Source organism: Rhinolophus sinicus, linkage group LG04 (genome assembly GCF_036562045.2).
Source record: "Rhinolophus sinicus isolate RSC01 linkage group LG04, ASM3656204v1, whole genome shotgun sequence".
NCBI classification, from domain to species: Eukaryota; Metazoa; Chordata; class Mammalia; order Chiroptera; family Rhinolophidae; genus Rhinolophus; species Rhinolophus sinicus.
Window position 1 is genome coordinate 102,538,106 of NC_133754.1, and position 23,952 is coordinate 102,562,057.

A 23,952-nucleotide genomic window follows, 5' to 3' on the forward strand; every position below is an offset into this window, starting at 1 on the left:
TGGAGCTCAGCCAGTCTCGCTTGTTTTCTCTCCCCCCCTTATCTTTCAGCCGTCTGATAACCATCATCACAACACTTTTCCCCAAAGGGTCTCGTGGTGTGGTGCCAAGGGATATGCCTCTGAACATCTTTGTGAAAATCATTCAGTTCATTGCCCAGGTAACAGAGATTTTTCTAATTGCCTTTAAGTAGCCAGTCTCCTTCTAGGAAGTACTAACACATGAGGCATCTAAAATAATAATAGCTTATGTGGATAGACTTTTCAGAACGGCTTTGCAAGTGTTTTGACACATAGCTTTTGACTTTCGCTTCAAAACGAATTGTGACATGGATAGGTCAAGTGTTTTCAGCATCTGACCAGTGAAGGAACTGAGAGAGTTTAAGTGACAATCTAAGGTCACAGAGCCTATTAGTAAAAGGGTCTCTTAATGTGTAGTCCCTTATTGTCTTCCCGACTCCGGATTTTGCAAATCAGGAGGAAGCAAAGAGTCTGATGTTTGGAAGGAATCAAAAAAAGACAATTTAGTGAAATTTGAGGAGTACATAATAACGCTGTAACTTTCATCCTTTGAAAAAGAAGAATGTGAGAGGAATATTAATGTTTCCCAAGCACTTAGTCTGTCAAGAACTGTTCTAAGCACTTTATGTGTACTAATTTACTTAAAAACTGGATCCAATGACATTAAACAGAGTTTTTAGTGTTTAGTTTACTACTTAGACCCAAGATTTTTACTTTTTAAAAGGCTTTGTGAGTAAATGGTTTTGCCCCAACTTTGTTATTTACAGAGAAATATTATTCCCGCTTAAGTTCTGCCATGAGCCAGCTCTATACCCTTAAACAAGTCAGAGAACTTTTTTTTCCTCAGTTTCTTTATCTGTAAAATGTGGGTGAAAATGCTTGCCCAGTATACCTCAGAATGTTTTGTGGGTAAAGGGAAATAATAGGATGGAAATACTGTTGAAGTACAATTGATATTGACATAAAGACGTAAGGTTCAGTTGTTACTTCAAAGACTATTTAATATATGATATGTCTCAGTATATTTGGTACATGATATGCTTCTGTAATATTGTGCTTAGGGAAAGGACATTACTTGCTTGGCAGGCAAATGAACTAATGTAACTCTTCCACATGTAGTTATCATGTGGCCAAGAATATGCTTTAATCATTCTGGAATAGGTTGTATAAAATGAACCTGTCATATCTTCATAGCCAGTGTCTCAAATTACTAGACTCTGACTTCAGCCTTCTCATTGAAGTAACCTTAGCAAGTCTTATTTGTTGATTATTCATTTCACTTGCAGAATTGCCTGTTATAATATGAGCCAAAGGATTTTGAAATGTTAGAGGATAGAAGAAAATGGCAATTTTGCAGTGGTATTTTTTAAAAATACATTTTAAACTAGTTTCAAGAAGTTATCAGCATTTGCAGGACAACCTGGAAGAGTTTGGACTACGTCTAAGCCCAGACACTTCAAGTGTTGTGGTTTTTCACTTGTTGTTTTTTGGCCATTAGTCACTCTGTGCTTTGGGGGCTAATTGCATAGAGCATCACACCACACAAAGACAGAAGCAGATCCACCAAAGGTTCGGTGGTTGTGGTCTTCCTCAGGGAGTCCCCGTGACCCATGACACTGGGCAGGGCTCCTCTTAGCAGCCACCTGTGTGGTACATATGATGAAAGTAGACATTTCATGTTTAATTTGTATAGTAACACTTCTTGTTTGGTTTTCTCTTTTTCACTACAGGAACGGTTAGATTTTGCAATGAAAGAAATCATTTTTGATTTTCTCTGTGTGGGAAAGCCAGCAAAAGCTTTCAGTCTCAACCCAGAGGTACGAATGGCCCTTTTCTGTATCTCTAACCGCACGGGCAATGACAGAGCCATACCTTTGTGACTTTGGGAAATAGATGAAGGACATCTGCTCTAAGAAGTCTCTTGTTTGTTTCTGTCCATGTTATTTGACAAAATAGTACAGATGATGGAATTTTAGAAGTGAGAATTTAGACGAATAGACTCAGAATGATGAAATGCTAATGTGCTACCATATACCTATCTCGTGTGATAGAGTAAACCTCGTCCCCAAAGAGACGGTCTCTCACTAGAAGGCAGATGGTTTTGTTTTAGAAAAAGTCAGTACTTTTACTTACAACTATTTAGATGCAGATTAACAAGTTGAGTATTGGGAAGTGATGAAACAGAAAAGAGTAAATATGCAATAATGAACTACTAAAATCTAGTGAGATTAAATAAATAATGTATAACTATATGTTTCTGTGGGCATCACAACTCAGGGCCAGTGGGCCGTGGAAATGAGCGTACAATGGGCATGATACACAATGTACAGTGCTGGGCCTGAGCAGATGAAAAGCACATTCAGTTTTCAACTTTATAAAGCACCATTGGCCAACAGAAATATGCCTGGCAAGCTGCCTCTGTATAGCCCTTTCCTATGAGACTGCAGAAAGAACACTGAACCAGAAGCAAGCGGAGCTGGGTTTCCCACCTGCCATGGGCCCGACCGCTTTTACCAGCTATGTGACATGTACCTCTCTGACTTCCGCCTTCCCACCAGTGCAATGGACAAATACTTGTCTTGCAGAAGAATTGTGATGTTGTGATATTACAAACTCTTAAGGACAAAGAAGGAAGGAAGGAAGGAAGGAAGGAAGGAAGGAAGGAAGGAAGGAAGGAAGGAAGGGAGGAAGAGAGAAAGAAAGAAAGTTGCACACCATAAAATTTTTTTAAAAGATTGTTTCTTTCATCTCTGTGACATTGTCTAGCTCCTTTATTCTGTCAGCAAGGAAGGAGGCCCAGAGGTAGGGTTTCCAGGCGGGAATTCCCACCCATTCTCAGGAATTTTTTTCACCTTCCCATTCCCGAATCCTGAGAAAAGTTGGTCGGGAAATAGGGAAAATCGGCTCCTTAAACCCCGGTGGTTGGTAGTATCGGCCGTCACTTTCTGGAAACGATTCATCATGGAGAATAGAAAACAGTTTATATCTCAGGACTCGGGAATGGGAAAGTAAAAAAAATTCCTGAGAATGGGTGGGAATTCCCACCTGGAAACCCTACCCAGGGGCTCAAAATAAGCAGCTGCTTTTAGCAAAGGTAGCCCAGGTCTCCTGGTGGCTTCCTGCTGCTTCCCACCACAGCCTGGATTCTCTTCTTGGTGCTAAGGTTGCTACATGTCTAGGGATGGCCAGGAAAGCCCCCCAAATGAGAGTTTCTGTCTGGTGCCTGATGACATCACAGGCTTTTGGAATGGCTGCAGCCAGCGCCCGTGGGCCAGTGGGAGAAAGCCAGTGCAAACTCAGGGCACTTGGGTTAGATTGAGGCCCAGTCCCTGACTAGTAAAGAGTCTTCTCTTGCTGGAAAGATTCTCAGAATATTTTTCATTTCTTAGGAGTCATGGCTCTACTATCTTTAACAATCAATCCTCAGAATTACTAGGTTATTTGTCTAAAAGGAACATGTTGAAATCTGCTACCATCATTATCACCATCTATAAAATTTACCCTTGGTTCTTCTCTCAAACTCCTCATTCAATCAGTATTTAACTCTCTATGCAGAGTAGTTGAAGGATAGTATTTAAAAAACTACCAGAAATGGGAGATATTTTTAGTATCCTCCCCGATTTCTCTTGATCTTGTAGAGTTATAGAAGAGCTTCTTTCTCAGTAGCTGGTAATTAGAAGCTCACAGGCACGTGTGACCCCACTCAGCAGCACACACAAGGATGAGAATACCCTGTGAAGAAGATGGCATCCACTTCATGGAATATGTTGTAAGGCACAGTTTCTTAGGAAACAAATCCAGAGTGTGTCTTAAAACACGTTTTAGAAGTAGCAGGTGGAACAAGACCCAGAGATCTAAAGGGTTATCTTTCTGCAAACTATTGTACCACCACTCAACAGTTAGGTGATTTCCAGGTGGTGTCTTGTTTTAGTTCAGATCTAGATGGCTTCATCATCATAGGAACTTACTCACCTGCGAGAAGAGTTTCTTGGTCACCCATTTTTTCATTTTTGTCTTGATCTAAAATAACGTGGAACTGGAGGTCCAAGCTAGTGCCAGAGGCATGAAGACATAAAAGAACGGGGATTGGAAAGGAAAAAATAAAACTGTCTTTATTCACAGACAACACAATTGCCTATATAGAAAATACCAAAGAATCTACAGAAAACCTACTAAAACTAATAAGTGATTTCAGAAAGTCTGCAGGATACAAGAAAATGTATAAAACCAATGTATTTCTATATTCTAGGAATGAACAATTGGAAATTGAACAATTTACAATGGCAATGAAAACAAAATACTTAGCAGGAAAGCTAATGAAGTATGTGCAAAATTTGTATACTGAAAACTGAAAAACATTGAGAGGAATTAAAGAAAACCCAAATAAATGAAGAGAAATACTGCTTGTGAATTAAAAATTTGAGATTATATAAAGGTCAGTTGTTCCCAAATTAATCTATATAGATTAAACTATAATCCCAATAATAATTCCAGTTAAAATCCATATAGCTTTTTCTGTAGAAATCAACAAGCTGATTCTAAAATTTATATAGAAAGTATAAGGAACTAGAATAACCAATAATTTTGAAAAAGAATAAAATTGGAAGGCTAGCATGTCCTGATTTTGAAACTTACTCTCAGGTTATAGCAGTAGTAGTGGCGGAGGATGACAGTAAAGACCAATGGAACAGAATGGAAATCCAGAAGTAGACCCACGTGTATATGGTCAGTTGGTTTTAAACAAGGGTTCCAAGTTATTTCAATGGACAAAGGATTGTCTCTCCAATAAATGGTGTTGAGCAATTTGACTTCCACTTGAAAATAATGAACTTTGACCTATAATTTTCACTGTAAGGAAAAATTAACTCGAGATGAATCATAAACCAAAATGTAAAACCCAACATTATAAATCTTCCAGAAGAAAACATATGATAAAATCATTGTGACCTTAGAGTGGGCAAAACACTTCTCAGGACACCAAAAACATAAATTACAAAAGAAAACATTGGTAAATTGAACATCATCAAAATAAAAAATGTCCACACTTTAAAAGGCACAGTTAATAAAGTATAGAGTCACAAACTGGGAGGAAATATCTGCAAAACACATGTCTGATAAAGCACTTCTATCCAGAATTTATAAAGAACTCTTCACAACTCAACAGTGAGAAAATAAACCAATTTTTTAAATGGACAAAACAAACAGCCTCTTCAAAGAACAGACACAAGTGACCAACAAGCCCATAAAAAGACATAAACATCGTTAGTCATTAGGGCAAAGCAAGTTCAAACCACAGTGAAATGCGCTGAGGCCTCTACTGCAACTCCATCCTATTTTCGTAAGAATGCAAAAAGGTATAACCACTTTAGAGAATAGCATGGCAGTTTCTTATAAGGTGAAACATACACCTACCGTATGCTCCAGCGTTTCCACCTCAATGTATTTCACCAAGAGAAATTCAACATGTCCACAAAGGTTTGTATGAGTGTTTATAGCAGCTGTATTCATAATCACCAAGAATAGGAAAGCAACTCATGTTCAGCTCAACACTGGTGAATGGCTAATCAAATTGTGAACCATGATATAAATGGAATACTCTTCGGCAGCAAAAAGGGAATTTAATTTTCAAAAAAGAAAAAATTTTGAGATACAAATAAACTGCAGGTTTCAACTTTCAAAATAGAAAAAAGGAAGAAGCTACTGATATTGCAACCACATCTCAAAAGCATTATGCAAAGTGAAAGAAGCAAGATACAAAAGGCTATGTACGATTTGATTCCATTTTTATCACATTCTGGAAAAGGCAATACTATAGGCAGATGTTAGATAGCAATTGCCAGGCGCTGGGGTTGGGGGAGAGGGCTAACTAGAGAGAGGCACAAGCAATCTTGGGGATGACGGAGAATATTTTGTATATTGATTGTGATGGCAGTTACCTGACTCTACCGTGTTTCCCCAAAAATAAGACCTAGCAGGACAATCAGCTCTAATGCGTCTGTTGGAGCAAAAATTAATATGACTTATTATATTATATTATGTTATATTGTATTATATTACATTATAAAGACCTGGTCTTATTTTATAAAAACAATAAATTTTTTATCTTATTTATACTAAAATAAGATCGGGTCTTACATTAATTTTTGCTCCAAAAGACGCATTAGAGCTGATGGTCCGGCTAGGTCTTATTTTCAGGGAAACACAGTATATGTTTCTCAAAACTCAAAAAATCCACAAGCGTAGAAAACATCCCATGAAAGAACTACTAAAATACACGAGGGCACCAATGGATTTGAATAAACAATTCAGTTGTCTAAAGTTAATACTCTTTCAATCTAGAAGATGGAGAGTGTTACTGAAGACCATAAAATCATCAACTCCACAGTGGGTTTGGCATAAATGAGCCAGATAAACTTTCACCAAATCCTGGTTGGCTGGAATATCATTACTCCTTGAGGCTTGAATAGTTTAAAAATGAATAGAAATCAGTGTTACTTTATGTTACAAAATGTAATCCTGTACCACAGAATAGGTGATGCGGGCAAACCTACCTTGGATGTACTGGTATAGCTTTCCACCTACTGGTTAGGTGGCCTCAGTTTCCTCCCAAACAATGAGAATAATTATACCTGCCTGCGTGGCTCTTTTCAAGATGAGCATTAATGAGCAGTTCTGGATCCATTTTAGGGACTAGATAAATTGTATCGGGATTATCATTGTTGTACTAGTAATTACTTTCTGCTGTGAGTAGTAGTAGTGTACTTTGGGAGCATAATATTTCATGCGGTTTGAAAACATGAGTGTAAATGTATTGCACATGCTGTTTAAGAAAGTATAGGTTTTAGTACCTGCTGACCTTTTAAGATTACCACTACTCGTAACACCTTACTGAGTCATCTTCCAGAGCCAATATTATGCCTTACCTGAGCCTGAGGAAGATAATGGTCTGACCCCAAATGGCATTTCTTCTTATAAACTCACGTGTTTTTATCAGTAACAAGTTCCATGGCATTGAATTTTTAAAATTTATTTTCAAACTCGCCAGCCTTTGTGAATCAAAAGTTAACCATCTGCAATTCAGAGCAGATGATTTTTGTTTTGTGATTCACATTTGGAACTCCTGTTTCATTCAGTCTTTGCGAATTAACACACGTGGCATCTCTCTCCTTCCAGAACACACAGAGCCTTTTGTTGCCTCAGTTTACCTTAGCTACAGCTGCTCCAGAGGATGACTGCCTATCCCTTTCAGGTGCACCCAGGATCCCCCAGACAGAATGCGCATGACCATCAAACATACCCTCCAAGATTGTTGAAAATCTTTCCAGCTCTTGTGATGCAGCAACAAATCATGACAGAAATTTAATTTTATTTTCCTGGGTTCAACCCTAACTCTTGTGCCTTTTAAACTACTTCCCATACTAATCTAGATAGCAAGCATGCTTAACGGTTTAATTGCACAGCAATATTTGGGTCTGGCTTTGTATCACGAACTCACTGTCTCTTACAGAGAATGAACATCGGTTTACGGGCATTCTTGGTCATAGCTGATAGCTTGCAGCAGAAAGATGGTGAGCCCCCCATGCCCGTTACAGGTGCTGTTCTCCCTTCAGGAAACACGCTGAGAGTGAAGAAGACATATTTGAGTAAAACGCTCACGGAAGAGGAAGCCAAAATGATAGGTGGGTTTCAGAGATGTAGATCTGGACCTTATTAAGCCTTTAAAATGACTGAAAATATTTACCTTTAGTGGGAAAAATCTTTATAAAAGTAGCTGATGAGACATTCCAACATTAATTGTGTTGATTGACTCAGGCCGTGCTTAGTTTTCCTGTCCTTTAAACTTTTTGGAACTTTTTAGTAAACGTGTTGCCATTTAAATGTTAGACTTTTATCTATGTCATTTCATGCTTCTAATAATGATTATCGACAATTTACAGTAAATTTCTAAGACATCTGTGTCCTTTGGTAGATAATTCTGTTTATAAAACAACCGTATACACACACACACACACACACACACACACATTCATTCATTCATTTTTATAGTTTCTTCTTTTTTTCAGTAAAATTAATAGTTCAATCTGTGTTTTAAACATGGCAAATACCACACATGCCAGGTTATATTGTGAATTTAGCCTACATGAGATTATTTTCATATTCATTTAGCGATCTTAATCCCAAGAGGTGATTTTTCTGCATTTGTTTCTTTCTTACTGAGTACCTGAATTTAGAAACCTACTACAAACTTTAAGATAGTTCCTGGATTCCAAAATCCTGAAGGAAATACATGAGGAGATGTTTTGCTTTAAATATTTATCTTTAGTTCTGCATGCTTACATGAGTTCAAAAAGATTTAATGCATAAGAAATAACTATTACCATTTCATTAAAGTAAGAGTTATAAATGCAAAGCAATTTACTTTTTGTTTGTATTATATGCATAAATATATAAAATTCATGTATGAAATACATATGCTACACATATTTGTCTTCCACTGTTGGACATTGACATTGTATTGAATGAGAGCAGTAAAAATAATAAAATATATTTTCCTTCATTTAAAAATTTATGGAAGTCATTTTATTTTACTAAAAAAAAAAAATATCCACACATATATTTCAGAGACTAATAGGAAGTTATGAAAATCTCAACCTCAAATGAGGATTATCCTTTATTCACATAATCACCAATAATGGTGAATATTCTTGTACTAAACCAGAAACATAAAAATTTTTAAATAAAAGTTTCTATTTCCTTGTTTATTTTAACTCTCCTGGAAAATATTTCCCTTTAACGTATTAGAATTCCTACTTATTGAATTTAAATGATTATTTGGTGAACACCCAGTACATGCAGAGCACTTTGCTAAGAGTCCTGCAGATAAGAGATTGAATAAGACTCTGCTCGAACATGTCATTGACCCATAGAAAGTCTTGAGTGAAAATGTCATAGAGGATGAATAAACTAAGACTTCATTCTTTGATGTTTTTCAGGCATGTCATTATATTACTCTCAAGTACGAAAAGCTGTGGACAACATTTTACGACACCTTGACAAGGAAGTAGGAAGGTGTATGATGCTAACTAATGTCCAGATGTTAAACAAGGAACCTGAAGACATGATTACGTGAGTACAGTGAAGACAAAGCCTCAGTGAAGTGTTGATTAACCGAAAGGCACCAGCAGAGATTCTTCTCATTTATTCTCCCCCTTTGTTCTGTACCGTTGACCTTGAACAACATGGGAGTAGGGACACCAACCCCCACACAGTCAAAACCCATGTATAACTTTTGACTCTCAAAAACTTAACTCCTAATAGCCTAATGTTGACTGCAAGCCTTACTAATAACGTAAACAGTCGATTAACTTTATTTTGTATATTCTATGTATTACACACTATATTCTTACAAGAAAGTAAACTAGAGAAAACAAAATGTTAAGAAAATCATAAGAAAGGGGAAATCCATTTACAGTACTTTTGGACCTGTTTATTGGGGAAACACCCATGGTATATGGACTCGAGCAGCTCAAACCTGTATTGTTCAAGGCACAACTGTATTTTATTCTCATCTTAGAATCAGAATTCTAAGTGTTAAGAATGGTGAAAACGTACTTTGATAATATTTGACTGGCTCTAAAAATAAGGTCAAACCTGAGATTCATCTATTTTGGTTATATCTCAAGTATCAGTAGGCCAATAAGTTAGAAAATGGGGCCCAAGACTCATTTGCTGGTTCACATTTTTCAGAAGTGATGCTTCGCTCCCCAGCTTTATCACAGCCTGTGTGCCGGTGACATCACCAGTTTACAGACATTCCATCTTTATAAACCCCAAATTCTCTTGTTTTTAGTGACAGTTCCTGAACTTTGAGCTAAACCTGCTAGTATCTATGCAAAACCGTGTCATAAAAATACTGGATTTTAAGAAAACATTTGTAACTTGGAATGTAGAAATCAAATGTTCTTAGCCAAAATCTAAGATCTAGATTTGTAATTGGAGCTCTACAGAAGAAACTCATATAAGTTGTATTTGCTACTTTTGATTAATGATGGCAGGAGCTAGGATTAGGTTTTAACTTTACATTTTAAGAATGTTTGGACTTTGTTGTTAGACTGTGAATTAAATTATAATTGACACCTGTGGCAATCATTTCCAAAAATATGATCAGGTAAATTTCCTTTGTCACTCAGCATCTCCACTTCCAAATCCCACAGTTAGTTGGAAGGTTGTTACCTATATAGGGAAGTTCATATTGTGGGTGTGTATTTTTCTTATAATGGTGGCATGTTGAAAGCAAAGTACGACAAAACAAATAAAACAAAACATAATAAAGTAAGAAATACAGAATTATTTAAATACATGTTTAGCCGTATATAAAGTTAAAATGAAAGCCTCCTTCTCAGAGCTCCACTGCAAATCTATGACCATTCCTTGGCTCAGTGGGATCCCCCCAGAACTTCCCTTATGTCGACACAACTCTATGTGTATATACATCATTTTTTACAAAATATGGGATTATACAATGCATATCGCCCTGCAGCTTGCCAGTCATTTGATTTAAATAATATGAAGATTATGTGGCTTTAGACTTCTCAGCCAAAGTGATAGCAGAATTGAAAGTGATCAAGGTTAATACCACTAGATATATGGTCTATTGCTCTAGTGGTCTCACTAATGGCCAGATTGTCAATAAACCTTTAACCTCATTGTTCTCTTTGAATATATTAAAGCAATTTTCAATTTATGATGTTGAGGATATAAGAAATGCTTTTAAAACTTCTGCCATAGATTTGTTTCTTTTAAAAAAAAAAAGTAAACAAATGAAAGATCTTTAAAGGAAAACTTTATTAATAATCAAAAGATTGTAAGATAGGGTCAGGACTAAAACAATATATTCAAAACCACAAAAAAAGTTCAGTTTCAAAGTACGTGTGACATTTCATTTGTATTTTAACCAATACCTTAAACTTTTTCCATGATGATTGTTTACTTTTTCCCATTCAGCCCTCTTCAGATTCCCAAATGGGAGTAGGACTGTTTTTTATGCTAGGCTTTTTAAGGCAGATTCCCTGAGTGGAAAATCACTCATTGCTACATACTAAAAACAAAACAAAACAAGAAAACAAGCAGAAACATTAGGGAATCACATAAGCATTTAGGAGAAGAAGCATTTAGGAGGTCCACACCATGCTAATGGAAATGGTCATTGGAGGTGATATCCAAGGTTGGTCCAACGCTTTCCCAGGCCTTGCTTAAGGTCTGAACTTGAACACTGAACATTCTGTGTCATTCCATATCCATTTCCCATGCCTTTTGTGGTTCATGCTAGCAGATAGTTAATAATAAATTATTATTATATAATATCTGTTATAGAAATGATGTTTGGGGGTTTGCAAGCTTCCTGTAAAGCCCAGAGAGCAAGAACTACAGTAGTAAAAGGGAATCGCGCACGAGTTAGAGACTCTAATCTAGGCCTGCTGTTTCAGCTCGGAAGCCTGCGAGAATCCTCCTTACACTTCAGGCCAGACAGGGTCATGTGTTTCCCGACAGCTATGAAAATCATCCCAGCTGTTTGAAACATCTGCTGAGCAAACCAGGAGAGCTGTTTAAACAACTCACAGAGTTGCACATGCACTATTAGGACAGAACCCAAGGCTCTAACTGTGTCCAGCTATTGAGTTCCTCTTTCCTTCAGCTGAATAAAAACCGCTGCGTAACATCTTCCTCTCCACAGTGCTTACACACCCTGGGCAGGACTATGGAAAAGGCATATCAGTGAATTCAGTGTTTTAAAAGCAGCCCACAGGGACCAAACCCCATAACACCCAAGTGAATGGTGAGCCATGGGGGAGAATGCTACTGACATCAGCATTTTTCTCTTCAGATAATATACCTCTGTCTAACGTTTAAATCTTCGTAAGTGCTCTTAGAACTGGCCAAGCTATAAAGGGCATAATCATTCAAGGATAACATGGAGAAAACACCAGGAAGTGATTCAGAAGGTGTGGGTTCTAGTCTTGGTTCACATAGTTGATCAATTTTCAAATAATTTTTCATAATCTTTGACTGTGTTTACACGGTTTTCACATTCTAGGGGTGAGAGAAAGCCAAAAATCGACCTTTTCAGGACCTGTGTTGCTGCTATTCCTAGATTGCTTCCTGATGGGATGTCAAAGCTTGAACTGATTGACCTGCTGGCTCGGTAGGTGACAGCTGCCATGGGCATTGTTTGATCAAATTGATTTTGTCGTGATCCCTAAAAAATAGAATGATTATTTAAATTGGCAAAGACTTACCAAATGAGGTGTTACTCTAGATACTATGTGTAGGCAAGGAGGACTAAAGAGATGGTTTGTTGTTTTCCCATGTTCAAGGGGTTTAAAATCCAATATAGAAGCCAATACATGAGGTAACTAATAATCCAAGCCCTGGAATCATGCAAATTCACAGCAAAAAAAGTGACTTGGGGGTGTGGGGAGCTGAGGAATAATGAGATGAATACACTCTCAAGGGTCACCCACACTAATATTGAATCTCACAAGGTGACAGCACACTGAGAATAAAGAAAAGCCCAAGTGCCCAAACTACCCAGAAATGGAAAGGAGCAGCCTGTCCACTTTTCATGGACAACAGTGGAGAGGGCGTTGTGACCAGGGGACAGGTAGCTCCAAAGAGGAGGGGTTGCTGAGTGAGCAGGATGGATGTCGCGGTGAGGGACTAGGGACCTGGAGCCCTTTCCACGGCCAGTGAACCACCAGAGGAAGCGGCTAGCATCTGAGAGATTTGGAGGAAGGACCAAAACATGAGTCATTTGGAAACCCAGAATTGTGCATGCCTGCTTTGCCATTCTACTACCCGTGTTATCTAGACCAATAATTTAACCCCATCTTTTCTTCTTTGTAAAACTGGGATAATACCGCCTGTCTCAAAGACTATTGAGAGAGCTAAGTGATACAGACATGTGCTCTTTGGTTAATCCGAGAAGAAATGTGGCAGCAGGGAACAGACCGTTGCCCATTCACTTGGAGCAGGACAGTTCTCTTATTTCTGTGAAGTTCTGATTGGCAATGATGGTGTACACTGAGACCTTTGAAGTACTCCATTTTCTAAACGTCATCCAGTGTTCTGGTAATGTCTCTAGCGCCGTTTTGCTGTAAATCGGCTTGGAAGGCTCTTACCTCTGGAATCACGCCTGGATCTTTGGACCGGGGCCAGGCATATCGGAGGGAACTGTGTTGGACTCAGTTGAATGTCAGTGCTGTTTGTAGGGCATCGTGTTTGTTATTATCTTTATTCTTACAAAGCCTAAACAGTGGGTACTGTCCTTAGGAGGGGAAAGAACAAATATTCTTAAGAGTTCACCTCTTAGGGTAAAACCAAAATAAGGCTGGACTTACATGGGAAGCCCATGAAGAGGCCTCTTTGAGAAGCTTCAAAAGAAGCCAGCGGCCATTTCCTCAGGGGAATGATCTTAACCTGTGAAAAACTGGGCCCTGTCAGATCTCCTTGAGAGGGTCAGAGGACAAAAGTGAAGAAATTTAAGGGCAATAAATGTGGGTTTCAAGTTTTCAGTCACTTTATCTCCCTCATAGTCCAATTGCGTTTGGATTAAGTTGACTCGTGAGTCAGTATACAGTCTAGTCCGAGACGTGAGACCTTCCGTTTCATACTCTTCACGGCCACATCCATGGTGCGTACTTACTGGAGAAAAACTTGGCTTTCTTCACAATTCACAAAGTAAGACCAAACTCATGCCAGCTCCCTGTCTCTCCCATCTCCGTTCCCTGGATAAGGGGTTTCAAGGGTGTGTCCCACTTACGGCCCAGCATTTCAGGTAATGGCTCAATACCACAGACACTCTAACCTCAGATTTATAGGAGCGCGTTTAGCATGAAAATGGTGGGAATGAAACTTGCAACCCCCTCCCTCCACACTACGAAATTTCTCATGTTAAACATATCGCTCAGCCCACTCGTAATGGCTGAATGTGGGGAATTTGTTTATTGAGGCTCCATGGAAGCTACACAGGCCTTCCTGGTGTCATGATAGGATCCCTGGGAGCACTTCCTTCCTGCTCTCTGCAGAGCTTGCCTTCCTCGGCCATCTAAGTCCTCCAGGGATTCTCCACAACATGGGGGTGCCTGCTTTGCTTCTTGGCAGTCGCCATCTTTCTTAAGTCTCCTTCTCTGTCCATTGACCATAGAAATGACCTTTTCCTTCAGTCTCCAGGCTCCTGTCCTTGGTCACTCCGTGCAGCATTATATATGCACTAAGGGTCTGCTCTTCAATATTTACCCTTCCCTTTCCAAAATTTGCCATGTGGTTCTGAGAAATAATGCATATAAGTCACTTATCACCGTGCCTAGGACACAGGAAGTGCTCAGCAAATGCTAGCTATTATCAGGCATCCTGACATTTGAGTAGCATAGTATGCCATGATGTACAACGCATTTTTATACACATTGTGTTAGGAAAGCTGCGCACATATTAATTTCTGTTTTCAGATAAGGAGATTGAATTTCAGAAGAGTCAAGTTGGTTGCCCAAATTGACAGAATTTTTCCTGAAGCCAAATGGAAGTGACAAATCTCATTGGTTTTATGCAAAATGACAGCCAAACACATTTTCTTATCATTTGTGGCGGTTTATGAAGTAATGCATATATGATTCAACAATCTTCTGGGGTAGCTGAAAAATATTTATCATTTACCATTTATCATTTGCTTTTCAGTGTCTCTATAGTGGAAGGTGGCCCATTTTGAGTAGCTGAATAAGAACAATAGTCTCTCAAACTCCTAGGACAGTTGTTTTTATTGTAATTATAGTTATTTTGCAGTCAAGGACTTGACCTTTCTTTTCTATTTGGGTTTCTCCCTACAATGGCCCAGCAGGGGCCTGGGGAACTACCCTCTGTTCAGCCCTGCTCCTCACTCACTAGACAAGGGATGTCACAGGACCTGCCAGCCTGTTGGCCAGCACCACGCTGCCTCCTATGCACTCTGCACAATTGGGAAGACTGGACCTTCCCCATTCAACCCTGAGTCTTTTCTTCCTTGTTACCTAGATAATTTTTTTCCTTTTTTATAGTAGTAAATCTCACGTGTCTCACAAGATGATCTGTGATTATCTGGTTAAAATCTAATAAAAGTGAGAAAGATCTGGGGGTGGGGGTAATGGCAACCGTATATGACCCACAGCTCTCCTCATGCTCTTCCGGGAACAAACCCAGGGACCCAGGCACCCTTCTCCCAGCTTCATGCCCTCTCCCCTCACCTGCAGCCACACACATTGCCGTGATGCATTATTTGAGACTGAGTAGTCTCAGTTCCCTGACAGTCTGGACCTTTTTCTTCTACAAACATTCCACTTTTATCCTCTGTTGGGTCTTCTGTTCCAGAAGGTCATTTCCCTCCCTGGTCTTGTCCCTTCATACTCCAGCAATGTTTCTGAGCATTTACACATGTCGACCACGTTTACACTATCATCTCAGGAGCAGTGCCCCCCCCCCAGAAGCAAAAGCTGGGGCATGTGGCACCCTGGGACTCTGAGTCCTTAAAGTGATCCTGCATTGTGGCTTTAAAGTGAAGACAGATTCTAGATTGCAAATTATGAATGAGAGCAATGTTAGATGAAGAGTAAAATTAATCTCATTTGGAAAGCTGAAACCATTGGCCCTTACTTAAAAATTTCATTTAAATAGACATTGACATGGCTTTTATTTTGACTCTCAAGACAGATGCTGGCCAAGTTTCATGACTACATTAGTTTGCTGGGGCTGCCGTAATCAAGTACCACAAACCAAGGGTCTTAAACAACAGAAATTTATCGTCTCACAGTCTGGAGGCTGGACATCCAAGACCAAGGTGTCGGCAGGGGTGATCCCTTCTGAGGCTGTGAGGGAGAATCTGGTCCAAGCCTCTCTCTTGCTTCTGGTGGTTTCTGGAATTCTTGGGCATTCCTTGGCTTGTAGACGTGTCACCCTGGTCACTGCCTTCATCTTCATGTGACAGTCTCCCTGTGTGCATGTCTATCTCCAAGTTTTCCCTTTTTGTAAGGACACCATCGTATTGGTTTAGGGGTCAAACCTACACCAGCATGACCTCATCGTAATTGAGCTAATTACATCTTCAATGACCCTATTTCCAAATAATGTCGTATTCTGAGGTTCTGTTGGTTTGGATTTCAACATATGAATTTGTGGGGGGAGGAGTTGGAGACAATTCAATCCACAACAGTGACCCACATTACTATCATCAGTTAACATTTACTGCCTGTTGTTCTGTCCTGAAAAGGTGATTTGTCACCTGCGGAAGCTTATTCTCTATTCAGGACCATAGACAGGTAAAATGCAGTAAGCAGAAGTAATAAACTTAAGATGGGAAAATGGCTTCAAGGGTTTTTCATAAACTAGGGTTTTCAAACCCTGGGCTGCAACAATGACTCAAAGCTGCTTGCAGAGTGAAGGAATGTTTCCACCCCATGGGTGGGTTTCAAGTGGGGGTCTCCCTTTACCCCAGCCTTAAGCAGAGCAACTCAGATTTTGTGTATTACATATTAGTGCTTTACATAAAAATAAAAATAAAAATTAATGAATACAGATTGAATACAAGGACAGGTTTGGAAATTCGTGCCTCAGACAGTTCTTAACCGGAAGCCAGGTTAAAGGGCTCGGTTTTCTTTCAGCAACTGTGATCTCCTTAAGAACTGTAGACTTAATTGGGTAAGTCTTCCCTGAGGAATTGGTTTAGATCTCCCTTCTCAACATTTTTGTGGAACTTTCCTTGCTTCGGGAACAGAAAATGTGTCTTCCCTGCCTTGGTAGATATCTGCTTATTAACAAACTTTTGCCTGGTTATTTGGACCTGGTCAAATTTGGACCAATTGGTGTATTTCAGGCTTTAGAAAAAAAGTATTTTCTTATCAAGTTTTTGAAATACTATCTATTCCAAACTGTGTAACTGTACCAGACTTGTTTTATTGAGAAAACCCTGGATTCAGGATTATAGAAGTCCTGAGTTGGAATCCTGAATTTTAAGGAAATCCCTTAACCACTCTAGGTCACAATTTCTCTTTCTCTTGGTTGGAAATCACATTACCCTGTTTGTGGGGGGCCCCATTGACTGGCCACCTTCTTCTCTGATGCTGAACACTTCCTGGCTGCTGAGTCCTGGAAGCTCTCTCCTAAACGTCTGAGACCTCCACCCACCCCCTTCCTTACTGCTGCTCTGCCTCAGGTCAGGCCTCCCCACCTTGTTCCCAAAGTCACTACGGTGACCTCCTAGCTGGTCTCTGTCCTCAGTCTATTGCTTCTCCAGGGCATCCTCCGTGTTTCTGCCTAACTATTCTTTTTCTCAGATGTGAGTGAATCCTGTTACTTCAGTAACTTTCAGGATGGAATTAATTTTCTTCTAATGGTGATAGCCAACACTCACTCAGGGCTTACGGCATGCTCCATGCGGTGCTAAACACGACATGGATCCTCTCAGTGAGCCTCATGAAAGGTTTGTGAGATGCAAGGACGGTTATTGTCCCCTTTCCAAAAAAGGCTCTGAGGCTTTGGAGAGATTAGGTAACTACCACAAGGTCACATGGCTAATGAGTGACAAAGGCAAGACACTGATCCAGGCACTCTGATTCCAGGGCACACATACTTAACCCCTTCCCTGCTGTACTGCCTCCCTGGGGGGCCCACAGACCCTTGTCCAAGCTGTCCCTGCTGCCTCTTCAGCACTGTCCCACACAGCACCCTGCCTGGTAGACACAGCCATGCTGAACTCCAAGTCCTGAGGGCTGCATGCAGTGGAGACAGTGCTGGGATCTTAGGACAGTCTCAAAAATACTTGTTTATTGAATAAATGAAGAGAAGAATATATCAAGCATTATGTTAGTAATAACACCCACATAGCAATGTTGAGATTTAATATTATGATTTTGTAGGTTAAACCACAAATACACCGATATTCTTCAGTTGACTGGCTCAGGGTTGCTCAGCCTTGGCACTACCAACATTTTGGGCCAGATAATTCTTGGTCGTTTTGGGCCAGATATTCTTGCACTGATAGGTTGTTTAGTAGCATCACTGGCTTCTACCTGCTAAAAAGATGCCAGCAGTGCATTCCAATTTGTGGCAACCAACAATGTCTCTAGACATTACCAAATATCCTTTTGGAGGCCAAACTGATTGAGGACACCTACCCTAACTTTTAGTTGTTCATTTTCACTGAGTCCCTTGCTTTCTGTAGTACTCAGTTTTCTCATCCTTAAAAGTGGTAAGATTTGATACTAATTTAATCTGTGGTCAATATTGTATTAAAAAGTATTTATATACATGTGGTATCTTGTGGTATCTTGTGCCCTGTGGTATCTTGTATTGCATTCTGAAACAGAAAAGGGGCACTAGTAGAAAGCTGGCGAAATCTGAATAAAAATCTGTAGTTTAGTTAATTGCATTGTACCAGTATTAATTTCTTAGTGTGATAAGAGTGCCGTTGTTATGTAAGATGTTAGTGTTAAGAGTGCTAAAGGAGGAATATGATAACGTATTAGAGGAGCGACCCATTTTCAGACACAAGTAAAAGCAGAGCCCTATAGATGTTCCTTCACAGATCTGGAAAAAATGTTAGTAAGGTAAATGACTTCATTGCCTGTCATTCATTTCACAGGCTCTCTATTCACATGGATGACGAACTGCGCCATATTGCACAAAATTCCCTTCAAGGTTTGCTGGTTGACTTCCCCGACTGGAGGGAAGATGTTCTCTTTGGCTTCACCACCTTCCTGCTCCGGGAAGTAAATGACATGCATCACACCCTCCTGGACTCCTCCCTGAAGTTACTGCTCCAGCTGCTCACCCAGTGGAAACTGGTCATACAGACTCAAGGAAAAGTCTACGAACAAGCCAACAAAATCAGAAATGCAGAGGTCATTTCCACACTCTTCCCACCGATATATATTCTTTTACGTAGCACGTATGTAAATAAGTTGTAGCCCAGAGGAACCTTCGGAGTTCTTACTTCTGGCTCCTTTCTCCCGAGTGGTGGCCCTTAGATTATCCATCTGCCTAAATTGTGACCCAGAAATTCAGGGTGTGATATGCCACATCAGATTAGATTTGTTAACAGTAACAAGGCTATTTAGGGAGTCAAAATTGGTTTTTTCAGAGAATTATGATTATAAATGCACTTTTAAGAGCAAATGACTGCAGGCCAGGGAGATAGAGCTGGATGTGGATATGGATGTGGTCTGGGTATGGAAATGGATATAAAAGTTAGCTGCCTACCCGGGTTTTCTTTTCATAGTCAGCAACTTATTGGTTGCATTGTCCAGTATCCACAGAGAAGGCAGTGCAGTCTTGTGGTTTCTTTATTATTTCACACCTCAGTCCTGCACGGTAACACATTATGATAACATTTTGAAGAGCAGGTTGAGGAGGAGGGTTGTCAGAGGAGAGCCAGGTCAGTGGTGGTGTGGCATTGCTAATGAGCAGATGGAGAAAGGGGTCTGGCTGGAGAAGAGCATACCTGAGAATCCAAGGAATGTGGAGGCTCAGGGAAGTATAATTGCATTTAGGGAACAGCTACAATCCCAGATGGGCTGACCTCCGTGATGAGGTCAAGGTCGTTCTCCTTCTATATGTTCTACATGTGCCAAAAGATGACAGGTCGAAAAACAAGATGTTTTTCTTTTTTCAGTTGTATTTTTTTAATATTAGTGTCAGGTATACAAAACAACATAATGATTAGACATTTACACCCCTTACAAAGTGATAACTCCCCCCTGAAATCTACTACCCCTCTGACATCGTACATAGCTGTTACAATTCCATTGACTGTATTCCCTATGCTGCACTTTACATTCTGTGACCATATATACGTAGGGTGCCAAAAAAGTGTATACACATTTTAAGAAAGGAAAATCTATATTAAAATTGTAAACTCAATATATACTGATAACAAAAGATGAATACAAGTCTAGTTTGACTTCTGCAATTACAAGAGGTGCTCAAAGTGGTTACCATAAGCATCCAGACACTTCTGATTACAGCAAACTACTGCTTAAGCAACGTTGACCAAAGTATCCACTTGTTTACATTTTTTGGCACCCCTGATGTGTACGTATATAAATATATATATATATATATATATATATATATATATATATATATATATATATGTGTGTATGTATTTAAATATATACATATATATTTAATTATAGTTGACATTAAATATGATTCTACTTCAGCTTCAAAACAAGACAAAAAAGTTCACATCCAGTTATACAGGAATGGTTTATAATACATCCATTAAAAATTATTTAAAAAAATATTTAATCATGTAATGTGATACATGTAAAACATAAAATTTTACGTATATACTATGATTTCAATTATATACGTTATGCATATTTATAAGTTTAGAAAAAAATGTGCAATATGAAAAGTTACGTTGGGGTGACTAGATATTAAATACTTTTTCTTTAAAAAAAGAAAAACAAGGGTTACTTATGCTTGTAAAAGGAAAACTGGAATGAAGGTGAAATCTACCCTGTTGTCTGGCTTGCTTTTGTTTTAGACTCACTCAGTTGTGGTTTGGGAACATTCAGAACACATTTCATAAAGGTGTAAAACCTAGATTAGAATCTAACACAAAAACAAGTGAGCAAGTCTGATTAGAAAGTAAATGTTTAAAAATTCAGTTTAATAGAATCCAAAAGATTGTACAGAATTTAAGTAAAAACAAATCAGGCCATTTTGATTGAATATATAGTGTTATTCAAAATGGTATGGATGGAAGAAGTTTTGTTTTTATTAATGTAAATAGCCTTTGAAAAGTTATTCCTTATTACAGGTAACAGATGGTTGATGGTATTCCAAAGTAACAATTGATCTAAAAACAAAAAGGAATCTATGACATTTCATGAACAATAATGAACTCATAGACATGTCTGGATCTAAACCATTGTAATTTATTTTAGTACCACAAGGTCAAATGTGTCCAAAGATGTCCATGTAAGAATAGTTTCTTCTTCCACTGTTATTTTTCTGAATATAGAATGTTGTTCTTATTGTGTGACAGCTAATCCCAAATGGCTCCAGCCACCGAATGCAGTCGGAACGGGGTCCCCACTGCAGCGTCCTCCATGCCGTGGAAGGCTTTGCTCTGGTTTTGCTCTGCAGTTTCCAGGTGGCCACACGCAAACTGTCTGTTTTAATACTCAAGGAAATCCGAGCTTTATTTCTTGCCCTGGGTCAGCCTGAGGTATGGATTATTCTTCTATATTTTCCAATTCATTTCTTTCAACACTTTTGAAGTTTAGATTTAAAACCATAAATAATGCATCACCGTTTTGTGTAGTGTCATGTCACACATGATGTCAACAGATAATTTTTGATTCATGGTGGCCTTTTAATCATGAAATAGCCCTCTTGGTCACCTAGAATAAGTTGTATATTCTGAGGGCAACAGAAAAGTCCACTCCTGATTCTCCAAGTGGTGGTGCTTGTGAAGAAGTGAAGAATTTCATGACGAGGTTATAGATCTTTCGCCTTCATAATCTGCATACATCTAATTAAGCAGATATTATTACACTTACATTAGAGAATGAACTTGAGGAAATAGTGCATCCCATTGAAAATGTTCGAGGTACCAAGCAGTCTGGCTAACAGGAAGTTGTTTAATCTTTACAATGGCAGAACAATGGTATCACAAGGAAACGTTTCCCCTTGAGACAGGAGAAGTAAGCACATGAGTAAACGTCATCGACCCCGGCCTACCTCCCACACTCGGCCAAGTGCATTACAGCCCGTCCAGGTGTTCAGGCTCCTCCCCTGATGGCACAGGTGGCTGGACCCTAGGCATGAGTTGATGGAAAAAGAGGCTGCTTTTTATGTCACATACTTCTTTGGAAGAATGCTACCTTCCATTTTCTTGTCTTGAATCACTGATCCTGGTTTTATGATCCTCAGAGTGGTTATTATCTTTAAAAAAAAAAAAAAAAATTCAAATCCATCTCCGTCCTTTCTATTCCCATTTCTTGAGATGGCTTTCTGATATATTTTAGGACCACATGTCTGGTGTCTGGCAAATGGACCTCTGAGACGTGCTCTGTTTTGGGAAACCACCGTTAAGTCTCTAATTATGATAAGAATGATGATGGTTGCCGCAGGTGTGCCAGGCAGTGTATAAGGGCTCTACACATATTATCTCATTTAACCCTCACAATAACCTAAAAAGTATTACCCCCAGTGTATAGATATTGAGACTGAGGTTTAGGGAGGTGAAAAGCCCTCCCAAAATCAACAGCTAGTATGTGACACAGCCAGAATTGAAAGCCAGATATAGATGTCTATGAGGCCCCACACTCTTAACTGCCAGTCCAGCAGACTACTAGCAACATTTCTCACGTGTCTTTGACCAGCCCAGCTTTTCTGAAACCATTCTCATTCTCATTGTGAAACCATTCTCATACCTGAATAAGGACATTCCAAGGCTTTGCTATAAGGCTTCTAAGTAAACAATTTTGTTGTTTATATGATAGCTTATCTGTAATAAAGGACAGCAAGCATATGCATATTCGTATTTATATTCTTTATGCAGTATATTCTATATGTTCTACTCATGTAGAAGGATTTCCTGTAAGATACTCTCTCTTGTGCCCTTTCTTATTTGTTTCTTTCACCAAATAGCTGTACTCAACATAGATACCACAGAGTGTGTGGTCTGTGTCCAGGGCAGTTTCTTTGGGACTAAAGTTCAGTCACAGTCCACGATTTATCAATTATGTTAGTGGATCCATGATCTCAGTAAGCAGCAGTTTAGTGGTCTGGCAGAGCCGATGCTTGTGGGGTTTCCGTTCCTTAAAATGAACGGCAACATGCACACTTCAGTGAATAACGTCTCGCCCTGGTCTTTAGATTCTCGCACACACGTGCGTTTCTGAAATTCTGGAACATGCCTTTTCAGTGCCATGTGAAATGGGGACTCTAGTTGTCTTCCCCTGAAACTTGAAAGACTCAACTCAGAAGCATAGGGAGAATTATCCAGTCCCTTTCGCCATCTTGGCAGGCACTTTTCTGTGAGAAAACCCTTATCACTCTCTTGCAGGCTGTCCTGCTTCATGTGCTAGACAAAGGCGGCGGGCTGGGTGGGAAGGATTTATTTTCCCATGGAGAGTAACCACCTCCCTTTGTACAGGACGACGACAGGCCTATGATTGATGTCATGGATCAGCTAAGTTCTTCCATTCTCGAAAGTTTTATTCATGTCGCCGTCTCAGACTCAGTAAGTACACACTTGATCCTGACTGCTAATGGTTCTTAAGCATAAGCTCTGGACATATCTGCAAAAAGAGAGGCAAAGACAAATGATGTGGAAGAATTCGAGGATTTTATGTCACATTAGTAAACTCATACAAAAGTACTTAGGAAAACAAGGCGAGTGTTTTGCATGCTGCCTTAGGAGAAATTCCGATAAGTTTCAAACAAAATTTGAACCTTAGAAATATAGATAATCTTTTGAAAACTGCAATTTCAAGAAGAATTGCTCAGGCTTCTTTAAGAAAATTAGCTCACCTTATTTATTATACTTAGCACAGTCTGTTACTTATATTTACAAGGAACTTCACAGTTTGCAAAGTGCTGTCTCATTTATCATCTTTTCAACCTCATAGGTATTAAAATTCAAAGACGTTAAGGGGTGTGGGACCATTGTCACACAGAAGGCAGTGTTAGGGTTTGAACTTGACCCTAATTGGGCTCTGACTCTGGTAGAGCTTTATCTGCTACACAAATATATGCTTCCTTGTTAAGAGCATATTGGCAGCTTTCCGTTTTCTGAACAAGTAGAAGAGAAATTGAAATGGATGTTAGTTATCTGTTTATTTTAAAAAGTCAATACAGTAATGGAAGTTGGATTAATTTCAGCTGCCTAGCTGAGGG

The 23,952-nt window shown here is 39.2% G+C and overlaps 1 protein-coding gene across 8 annotated transcripts in view; it reads left to right on the forward strand.

Moving 5' to 3' along the window:
* FRY (FRY microtubule binding protein) overlaps nucleotides 1–23,952 on the forward strand; it is a 439,561-nt gene that overhangs the window by 299,690 nt on the left and 115,919 nt on the right. For all 8 annotated transcript variants that reach the window (XR_012495619.1, XM_074330087.1, XM_019749603.2 and 5 more), the window contains 8 exons: nucleotides 50–158; nucleotides 1,749–1,835; nucleotides 7,526–7,697; nucleotides 9,012–9,144; nucleotides 12,113–12,220; nucleotides 18,680–18,938; nucleotides 21,092–21,274; nucleotides 23,210–23,296. Coding sequence is in view for 7 of the 8 variants with exons in the window: in XM_074330087.1 (XP_074186188.1) it covers nucleotides 50–158; nucleotides 1,749–1,835; nucleotides 7,526–7,697; nucleotides 9,012–9,144; nucleotides 12,113–12,220; nucleotides 18,680–18,938; nucleotides 21,092–21,274; nucleotides 23,210–23,296 (1,138 nt within the window). In the remaining variant the exon portion in view is untranslated. The remainder of the gene's footprint in view (nucleotides 1–49; nucleotides 159–1,748; nucleotides 1,836–7,525; nucleotides 7,698–9,011; nucleotides 9,145–12,112; nucleotides 12,221–18,679; nucleotides 18,939–21,091; nucleotides 21,275–23,209; nucleotides 23,297–23,952) is intronic.